Consider the following 11231-nt stretch of genomic DNA (forward strand, 5'->3'; position numbering starts at 1 on the left):
TTTAATCTAAACAAACCATAATTATGCCTAAATTGACCATGAGGCCCACAGTCTTGTGTGGTGAGTGAAGAAATTTAATCACTACCTGCATGGACACCTTCTTTCAATCTTCAGCCAGTTCCAGCGATGACTTCTTCCGGTTACAATGATGGAGTCTTTTTCTAGATGCACACACTTCTGATGCTGAATTTATTGTCTTCAGTCCCCAAACGATTATTAAGTGTTATTACAAGGAAAGTTTCTGTTCAAACTTTTTGGAAGCTGTTGCAGGCATCAAATTGCAAAACGAGAGTATATTTACCTCTGAAGTATTTATACTGAGCCTGGCCTAGAGTAAATTCTTATTAATTATGCAGGGTTAATTTAGCACTGATGACTTTATTAAGCAGTGTCTTAGGAAATTATTCTTTTCAGAGCATCAAAACCCCATTAAGAACTTTTGATCTCTTATACTCACTAATTTCTCTTATATTATAGAAATGTTTTTCTTTAACACACTGAGCAGGGCCACTTTCCATATAGAGGCCACAGAAGCCACACCTCTGATCTCTTTTTAAGTCCCCTTCTCATTCTGGATTTTTCAGTTGCAGCTACATCACCATAGCTGAATCTAACCACAAACCATGCAGCACGACAACTTCTCCAACAGCTCAATCTCTCTCTCATCTGAAACCTTGGCTGCCAGTAGTGTACTGGGGCTGTGCTTTGCCCTGGGGGTCCCTGGAAATATAGCAGTACTGGTGCTTCTTTCTGGGTGGCTAAAGGGAGGCAGTTTCACCCCAAGGCTGATGCTGAGCCTGGCCATCTCAGATCTAATGACGCTGCTTCCACTGCCGGTGTGGATCTACGCTCTTCTTCATGACTGGGTCTTTGGTCTGGGCTTGTGTAAGTTCTTCTCCTACGTGGTCTACTGGAGCCTCTACAGCAGCGTGCTGTGTGTGACTTTACTGAGTGTGCAGAGATATGTTCAAGTACTGCATCCTCAGAAATGGGCTAAGCTCAGAGCAAGAGGACAGAATGGTCTTGTGAGTGGAATATGGATTCTGAGTGGAGTATTCGCTTGTTACTCTCTCGTTCAGCGGCGTGTAAAGTTGGAGAAGGATGGACGGCTGCACTGCAGGGCACAATATTACAATAATTCAGAGAGGGTGGCTACTTTGATCTTGGAGACCTTAGTGATGTTCGCTGTGCCGTTCCCCCTCCTGGTTTATTGTTATGTCTGCCTTCAACACGGCGTTACTCAATCAGCTTTCTTTAATACTCGCAGGATGACGAGGCTGGTGAGCAGAATTGTGGCAGCTTTCTTCTTTTTTTGGGTCCCAATTCATATCAACAACATCATGCTCATAGTCGCTGTTTTACTCGGCCAGGATCAGCTGTTGAGGTTTGCAGAAGCTGGAAGCAACATTGCTGGAGCTCTGACTTTCATCAACAGCTGCGTGAACCCCTTCGTTTACACCTTCTCTGCTCGGGCAATAAGACAGCATGCATCTAGTACAGAAAGTACTTAGATCATTTATAGTGAAGGAGAATCTCAGCTAGTGATGGGTTCATGTTAAAGTATCTGCGCCTGACATTAAACAAATAATGCTGTTTATATTTGCAGTATTTTATAAAACTATAAGGCAAGTGTGTTGCAAATCAATGTTTTGATCTGTATTTTATTTGTCCTTTCTTGTTTTGCACTCTTGGCATTTATAAATGCAGTGAACTAAATTCATGAGGATATATTGATTGCATTTTGACAAACTGGGATTAAGAACTAGTTTTCCCAGATAGTCCTTATAGCCTATTCGGAAAGAAGTTGATCTGTAGCAAATTACACAACGTACAAGAATGTGGTCATTTATTGAAGACTTTTAAGGTGTTCCACATGGTTTTGTTCTAGGATCATTTTTATTTGCGGTCTGTATTAGTAATTTTGTGCAACCTGTAATGCATTTTATGCATATGATACTGGGTTTATAGTTGTACCAAAAACCAAGTCCAAAATGAATAAAATAACCTCTGACAAGAGAGAAACTGCAAACAGCTTTCTTTAATAACCACATGATGACAAGCCTGGTGACCAGATTTGTAGTGACTTTCTTCTTTTTTTTGGGTCCTGATTCATGTCAACAACATCGTGATCATAGTTGTTGTTTTACTCAGTCATGATCATCTGCTGAGGTCAACAGCTCAACAGCTGCGTGAACCCCTTCGTGTACGTCTTCTCTGCTCGGCGTCTGAGGCAGCATACATCTAGTACAGAAGGTACTTAGGTCCTTCACTGTAAATGAGTATCTCAGCTTGTGATGTGTTTGTTAAAGTATCTGCATATAATATTAAACAAAAATTCTGTTTGCATTTGCAGCATGTTGTGTATACAAGGTAAATGTGTTTAAAATGTTTTTTTTCTGTTTTTTCACCTTTTCTTGTTTTATACTCTCTGCATTTGTAAAAATAATGAATAAAATTCATAAAGACATATTTATTGCATTTTGACAAATTTTGATTGAGAACTAGACTTCCCTACAGATACTCCTTATAGCTTCTTCAGAAACAATAAGTTGATCTGTCGTAAATAGCACAAGTTAATTTACAAAAATGTGGTCTTTTATTGCACTTTTATTTTATTGAATTTAAGGTGTTCCATAAGGTTCTGTTCTAGGATCAATTTTATTTGCATCTATATTAAAAACATTGAGCAAACTGTAATGCATTTGTATGCATATGATGCTGGTTTTATTGTTGTACTGATGACTTTAACACCTTTCATCTTTACACCTCTTTTACACCTACAGCAGCAATGTCAGCTTCTCAGAACCCACATCCCCTGTACTTATAGGGGAAGTTTTGTTGTTGGATGGTAAACATTAAACCACAATATGATCATATCTTCTTGCCTTCTGGCTAAATGCGTTTGTGTTTATCAGTGTGTGAAAAGTTATAGTGAATAAGTGTTACTGAGGGGAAAACCAGCTTACCTCCAACATTTCAGGCCAGCCCAAGTGCTGTCCCTCGAGGACAAGGAGCCCAAGCCAGTTGTTAAAGTTCAGTTGTTTAAAATCTGGGATCTGGGACAAGTTCCCCACACAAATTGAAGAAACCCAGCAGAGGAGGATGGACGTTGGCTTCCACATTTGAGTACAGTGTTAAGTGTACCTTAATCCTCCTAACAGCTCCTAAAACAAAAAGTAAGGTAGTTGCTAAGAAATTGACAAATGATTTTCAGTGCAAGAAATATATGCAATTTTGTGAAGTTTGCAGAATTTCATAATTCATTAAAAATGAAATAAAAATCCAAAATTGGCATCTTTTGATCAGAAATATTAACAGAATGTGAGGATTTTCGGAAGCAATTAAGCTTTACTCACAAATTTCCACTGAATTACATACTGATTACCAGCAAGTTATTAAGTTTCTGGAAAATATATTTTTCAGTTACACAAAATGTCATTCAGGTTATTGATTTTTCAGAACCTCTAAAAACAGCTGTCATTTCATTTTAACTTTTTTTTCTTTAACGTTTTTTTATTGTGGTGTTACCTTCTCCATTCTCACCCAGCAATATAGGAGAACATATTATGTTGGCAAAATGAGGGCAAACAAAGTACAAAGCACAGGGATGCCAATATTTGTGCCTGATAAAAATGTTTGGTGAAATTTCCTGACATTGTTTTTTATCATATTTGTTAACTATCCTGATATCTGGCTGCAAATATATACTAGTGTCCAGTGACACATGAGCCCAATTAAGAAAAGTCACATTTTACAAACTCCGGGCAACAAGTCTTATTTTGTTGACCAGTGTCTCAAGTCCAACCTGGCACCTCCCTCTCATCATCACCTACCTATGTTTCTCATTACAGAACTCGTTTATATTTACCTCTGGGATTTAATTACTTCCTTGCAAATTACATAAATCTGTAAAGTACTGAACATCCTGATTAAAGTGAGTTTCATCTATCATAATGCAGCCTTGAGTAAATCACTAACACAGCTGTATCTTCTCAGCTCTTTATGTGCATGAGCTGCTGTTTGATCCCCCCCAGTTGTTCACCTCCCTTCCCTCTTTGTCATCTGATGGTGCCGCTACAGTAGCTTACAGTAGCCTTTAATAGATTTTCTTCCCTGTTAAGCCCTGTTTTCAACATAACATCACTTCTGCATATGCAAATTTATACAGAGGAAACAAACACCAGTGACTGCATCACAACCTATCCATGACTGTGAAGCATCTGAGCTCCTCCAACTCCAATCACACTGCCCACCACAGTGAGTAACTATGACTATTAGCACTAGGCCATCAGTTCTTAAATTGAGGGGAAAAATATTTATGCTATAATGGTAATTTCTGCTAGCACCTCTATGGGATGCTAGTAGTATGTTAACCCTATTTTAATGGCAGTTGAACATTTTTGGCTGTTCTAGATTTAACATGAACATTTGAAGCTTGTAATGGACAATTCATGTTTTACTTGAAACTTGTAACATACATATATTTGACCTTATGACCTTGTAGCAGTTTTACAGTGACTACCTTTGTAGAGATCTAGGTCGGAGCTGCTGCCAGTGTTTTCAGTTTCTAGCAACTGACTCAAATCTGGTTAGACAGTCCTGGTTAGTCTAACCTGGTTAGAATATCTGTTTTTACAGAGATACAGATATAAACTACTGCTGTTTTTCACATCCAGTGACATAAATGGGACTTCCAGTAGGCCCAAAGTGAGGATTTATTGCACTAAATTAGTCCCACCCACTGGAAATCAAAACATGATATGTTGATTCCACTGTCAGTTGCCAATTAAGGTTAATTATGGTCATTCTGACATGTAAGGCTTCCAATCCATCCTCTAATTCTGAAAAAAGCTAACCTGTATCTACCTAGATACCATGGAAGAACAAAATTTGCCGTTCGGCATCACGAGCCTAAAGAGAGGGTAATAAAAGGAGGTTGACCCAGAGGTAAAAAAGCTTATTCTAATGTTTGTGCTGGTTGCTGACGATAGTATCAGTGTCTTAACTAATGACCAAGATTGGTCTGTTCTCATGTAGTACTTCTCGTTCCTATGGACCAACAAAAAATGATTCTATAAATATTTGTATTCAAAAGTTTGAGCACCCCTGGCCAAATATATACATATTTTGTTAATTTTTGAAGTGAAAAGAAAATGCAACCTCTGCAGCAAAGTATTTAAAAATGTTTTACCTCCTAATACACACTTTTCTGTTAATACACACTTACTGTGTAACAAACCTAATTCTGGCATATACAATAGTTTACAGTAGTAAAGTCTTAGAACCTGATTAACTGGTTTGGCAGTTCAAGAATCCTCATTGAGAATTGTCAGCTGATGACAATTACAGAGTGTAATAAATTATCTGACTCTTCATACTTTTCACTAACACTTGACAATCATGGGCTCTTCTATACAGCTGGCTGGGGATCTGAAAATAAAGTTAATTGATGCTTACAAAGCAAGAGAAGGCTATAAGAAGATAACAAAGAAGGTCCATCTTGCAAGCCCACTGTCCAATATGTCATTTGGAAATGGCAGTTAAGGGGAACTGTGGAAGTCAAAGCAGAATCTGGAGACCAAGATAGCACTTAAATACAACTGTTTGTATGCTGTTCAGAAAGGCAAAGGGTAACACTTTACATTAAGGGTCGCTAATCAATCATTAAATATATAATAATCAACTATTAGTTTCCCATTATTTAGTTATTAGTTAACTCTTCATTAAGCATTAGCTATTACTTAGTAATTGATTAAGCACTTATCAATTAGTAATTAAGTACACTGTTAGTTGATAAGTTAGTTTGTCGTTAGTTTGTGGCTTAGTTACTCCTTATCTGTGTGCTAACTGCTGCTTTTTACATTGTTAATTAACTAATATGTATTACTAATATGTATTTTTCTTCATATAAAGAAGTAGCGTGATAACTTACTAGCATCTATGTGTTAATCCCGCTAATTATCTGTTAATTAACTTTCCATCACCTCCATATATTCAGTTGCTTCACTTTTCTCACTTTGGTTCATTAAAGATGCTTATGGTCACATCTGATGATGCACACAAATTCACTGACGGTTTTGTTATTCATCACGTTCATCTTACACGTTCAGCATATCTGTACTCATATCTGGTAGGAGTGCATGTAAATTTGGGCATAAATGCTGGATATGTGGCTAATTAACCAAAACTATTATCAACATAATCTGTAATTGCAAAAATAAAAACAATAGAAAATATCAATAATACTAATTTGTGTGCATGACAGTCCAGTACAAAAGTGGATGTACTTACTTTACATGCACATTGATATAAACAAGTGCTGCAACTATTTCATGTTCCATTTAAAGACACATTACACTGTGCTTTTGTTGTCATACACTGCAATAATACAGCGTTTATTTTAGGGAATTAATTACACTAAACAATCACTCTACTATGTTAACAACACTGAGTATTTTGTTTTATTTCACATTTTATTTTTTCCAGTTGTTTTCATTTTAATACTATTAAGTTTGGTCAGCAGGGGAGGAGTGCACTCACTGCTGGACATCAAACTCCACCCATGAGCACAGCCATTAGCTTTCATGCCAAACACTGCCATTTTATTGGCTGGCTACTGAAACATCTGCATGAATTAGTGTGTGCTTCATGTAAATGATATGTAAATGAGGTGCTGGTCGGCTGCTTTCATGCACTGAAGCTGATTTATCATTTATGCTCAAATCTCCACTTGTTTCCACATCGTCCATTCAGACGCAGAGCAGTTCATACCTTATAAAAGGCAAAAACAGGTGTTTTTTTTTTATGTAACTTTGATGATTAATGGCCATTAGATCTTTACATTTTGACCATTAATTACTTCTTAAATTCCACTTAATCAACCATTCATTGCTTCTTAAATTCCTCTTACTTAATCATTAATTACTGCTTTTGTGTTGTCACTTTACTTGGAGGGACACAAAAGCAGTAATTAATGATTAAGTAAGAGGAATTTAAGAAGCAATGAATGGTTGATTAAGTGGAATTTAAGAAGTAATTAATGGTCAAAATGTAAAGATCTAATGGCCATTAATCATCAAAGTTACATAAAAAAAAAACACCTGTTTTTGCCTTTTATAAGGTATGAACTGCTCTGCGTCTGAATGGACGATGTGGAAACAAGTGGAGATTTGAGCATAAATGATAAATCAGCTTCAGTGCATGAAACCAGCCGACCAGCACCTCATTTACATATCATTTACATGAAGCACACACTAATTCATGCAGATGTTTCAGTAGCCAGCCAATAAAACGGCAGTGTTTGGCATGAAAGCTAATGGCCGTGCTCGTGGGTGGAGTTTGATGTCCAGCAGTGAGTGCACTCCTCCCCTGCTGACCAAACTTAGTAGTATTAAAATGAAAACAACTGGAAAAAATAAAATGTGAAATAAAACAAAATACTCAGTGTTGTTAACACAGTAGAGTGATTGTTTAGTGTAATTAATTCCCTGAAATAAACGCTGTATTATTGCAGTGCATGACAACAAAAGCACAGTGTAATATGTCTTTAAATGGAACATGAAATAGTTGCAGCACTTGTTTATATCAATGTGCATGTAAAGTAAGTACATCCACTTTTGTACTGGACTGTCATGCACACAAATTAGTATTATTGATATTTTCTATTGTTTTTATTTTTGCAATTACAGATTATGTTGATAATAGTTTTGGTTAATTAGCCACATATCCAGCATTTATGCCCAAATTCACATGCACTCCTACCAGATATGAGTACAGATATGCCAAGATGAACGTGATGAATAACAAAACCGTCAGTGAATTTGTGTGCGCTCATCTTATGGTCAGATGTGACCATAAGCATCTTTAATGAACAAGAACCAAAGTGAGAAAAGTGAAGCAACTGAATATATGGAGGTGATGGAAAGTTAATTAACAGATAATTAGCGGGATTAACACATAGGTGCTAGTAAGTTATCACGTTACTTCTTTATATGAAGAAAAATACTTATTAGTTAATTAACGATGTAATAAGCAGCAATTAGCACACAGATAACGAGTAAGTAAGCCACAAACTAACGACAAACTAACTTGTCAACTAACAGTGTACTTAATTACTAATTGATAAGTGCTTAATCAATTACTAAGTAATAGCTAATGCTTAATGAAGAGTTAACTAATAACTAAATAATGGGAAACTAATAGTTGATTATTATATATTTAATGATTGATTAGTGACCCTTAATGTAAAGTGTTACCGTTTTACTGTGCAGCACTGCTTGCACAAACATAATCTGCATGGAGAAGTCATTAGAAGGAAACCTTACCTGCAACCTCATCACAATATTCCACAACTGAAACATGCAAAACAACATCTAAATAACAATAGCATAACAACAGGTGTTTGGAAATAAGAGCTGCAGAGAGATCTCTTTGGCCACATCATTGGATAAAAAGAGCACCAACTGTTAAGCATGGGGGTGGATCTATTAAGCTTTGGGGTTATGTGGCAGCTAGGAGCACAGGAAACGTTACATTACATTCAATCTGACAATATGATTTCTGAGTTTCTGTCAGTGCAGCCTTTAATAAAACACATTAGCCCAGCTCTGTCCCCTCTACTGTTTATGTGTCTGAGTTGCCGTCTGATTCTTAATCTTCTTCACATAATCTCATTTCTTTTCCCTTTGTCTCGGTCATCTACACCTCTACAGTAGCTTATGGTGGCCAATGTAAGTAATTATCTTTCCTTGTTTAGCCTTGTATTAAACAAACATATGCAAATGTACACAGAGAGAACAAACAAGGAAACCAGTGTGAGTAGTTCCACATAAATACCAGAACAATGTCTGTGCTGACATCTTCATTTCAGACTCTCACTTCTGCAGGTATATCTGCACTACCAGTGACTTCACCAGCATCTAACTGTGACTATGAAGTATCTCAGCTGCTCCAACAGCACACTGCCTGCTGGTGTCCAGATGGACTGGAGGGCTGCTAGTACCAGCCTCCTAGATTTGAGGCTGTGTCACTGGGCAAGGCAGTTAACCCCTATTGACCCTCTACACATCTAAATTGCATTACCAGACTAATAGCTGAACATAATGTATGGTATTCAAAAATCAACCAAATGTGTCATTTGGTCAGGGGTGCCCAAACTTTTGCATACAACTGTAACTTCAGAGAAATTCTGTTGTAAATGCGGATGCCAAGTTGATACCACAGTAGTGCTCCATCCTGTTTTGTGGAGTAAAAACCACCATTTACATTTTTTGGTTACAATGAGAATAATATAAAATTTAATCTGACGATATGATTTCTGAGTTTCTGTCAGTGCAGCCTGTAATAAAACACATTAGCCCAGCTCTGTCTCCTCTACTGTTTATGTGTCTGAGTTGCTGTCTGATTTTTCCACTTCTTCATGTAATCTCATTTCTTTTCCCTTTGACTCGGTCATCTACACCTCTACAGTAGCTTATTGTGGCCATTGTAAGTAATTATCTTTCCTTGTTTAGCCTTGTATTAAACAAAGAATATGCAAATGTACACAGAGAGAACAAACAAGGAAACCTGTGTGAATTGTTCCACATAAACACCAGAACAATGTCTGTGCTGACGTCTTCATTTCAGATTCTCACTTCTGCAGGTATATCTGCACTACCAGTGACCTCACCAGCATCTAACTGTGACTATGAAGTATCTCAACTGCACACTACCCACTGGTGTCCAGGACTGGAGGGCTGCTAGTACCAGCTTCCTAGATTTGATTAGCCTGGGGCTGTGCCATTGGGCAAGGCAGTTAATCCCTATTGCCCCTATACACTTACACATGTAAATTGCATTACTAGACTAATAGCTAAACATCAGTCCATGGAGAGTTATTCAATATAAGCTAATTTTTGCATATGCAAAGCTGTTCTCAGTAATTACAGCATCACTATGAACTCTATTACTGTATATCCTGCAGTGTTCTCATCAACTGTCGCAGAAGCAGCCACAACAACTTCTGACCCTGAACCATGCAGCAGCTCAACTGCTCCAGTAGTTGCCAACTCACTGATGATTTTCCAATTTGTGTAGCCGTTTGTGCTATATTGGGGCTGGGCTTTGTGCTGGGGGTCCCTGGGAATCTATCAGTGCTGGTGATTCTCATCAAACGCTTGAAGGAGAACAACTTCACCATCAGGATGATGCTGAGCCTGGCGGTGTCGGACCTGTTGATTTTACTTCAGCTGCCGGTGTGGATGTGGGCTGTTCTGCATGGCTGGGTCTTCACTTCTACAGCGTGCAAGATCATCTCCTATGTTGAATACTGGTGCATCTACTGTAGCGCATTTTGCGTGACTTTGATGAGTGTTCAGAGATACATGCATGTGCTGCATCATCATAAATGGGCTAAACTTGGAACCAGACGAGAGAACGGCCTTTTGTGTGGAATATGGATCCTGAGTGGAGTGTTCACTTTATATGCTCCAGTTCAGCGTGATGTAGGATGTGAGCAATATGGATTTCTGTACTGTTACCAACAGTTTAGGAACAAGACAGAGCAAGTAGCCACATTACTATTTGAAATACTGCTATTTGTGATCTGCTTCTTCTTGCTGTTTTACTTCTACTATCGTCTCTACCGAGGGGTTAATGAGTCACCTTTCTCTAGCAGCAACAGAATGACAAAGCTGGTGACGAGAATCGTTGTGGCATTCTTCATCTTCAATTTCCTGGTTCCCGTTGCCAACATCTTAATTATCATTGCAATTTTTCTTAATAATCAGAATTTTTACAAACATGCAGACCTTTGTGGCAATGTAGCCAGAGCTCTGACATTTCTGAACAGCTGTGTGAATCCTTTTCTGTACACATTCTCTCTTAGAGGGCTGCAGAGGGACTGACGGAGGGCATGTAGATAGGGCATTGCAAAATAGCATGTGAAGACGTTTTTCAGTTTTTGACATGATTTGAAAATGTCTGTTGTTCTTTAAATTTTTGCAATTTTCATGATGAATGAACCGAAAGAAACAACCCAAAATTACTTGGAAAAACTTCTGGTTCCATTTACTTACATTAAAAGTAAAGTATGTTTTTTCCTTCTCCTATAAAGTTCTCATTTTTGAGATACAAGGTTTTGTTACTGACAACAGCGATATATTATATCTGGTCTGCTCATTCTGTTTATACAAAATACATTTTTGAGAAACCTTTCTTACTCAGGTAGACTCTACATTAAGTTACCATTG

The 11231-nt window shown here is 37.6% G+C and overlaps 2 protein-coding genes across 2 annotated transcripts; both read left to right on the forward strand.

Annotated features, from left to right (window-relative positions):
- Positions 1-430: 430 nt before the first annotated feature.
- LOC118827456 (leukotriene B4 receptor 1-like) lies at positions 431-1561 on the forward strand. Its single transcript, XM_036598825.1, has one exon. The coding sequence runs from the start codon at positions 624-626 to the stop codon at positions 1509-1511; it is 888 nt and encodes a 295-aa protein (XP_036454718.1). The 5' UTR covers positions 431-623; the 3' UTR covers positions 1512-1561.
- Positions 1562-10016: 8455 nt separating this feature from the next.
- Positions 10017-10886, forward strand: LOC118827653 (atypical chemokine receptor 2-like). The gene has a single exon (XM_036599093.1). It carries the CDS (start codon positions 10017-10019, stop codon positions 10884-10886), a length of 870 nt encoding a protein of 289 aa, XP_036454986.1.
- The last annotated feature ends 345 nt before the right edge of the window (positions 10887-11231 follow it).

The sequence above is a fragment of the Colossoma macropomum genome, unplaced genomic scaffold (genome assembly GCF_904425465.1).
Source record: "Colossoma macropomum unplaced genomic scaffold, Colossoma_macropomum, whole genome shotgun sequence".
Taxonomy (NCBI): Eukaryota; Metazoa; Chordata; class Actinopteri; order Characiformes; family Serrasalmidae; genus Colossoma; species Colossoma macropomum.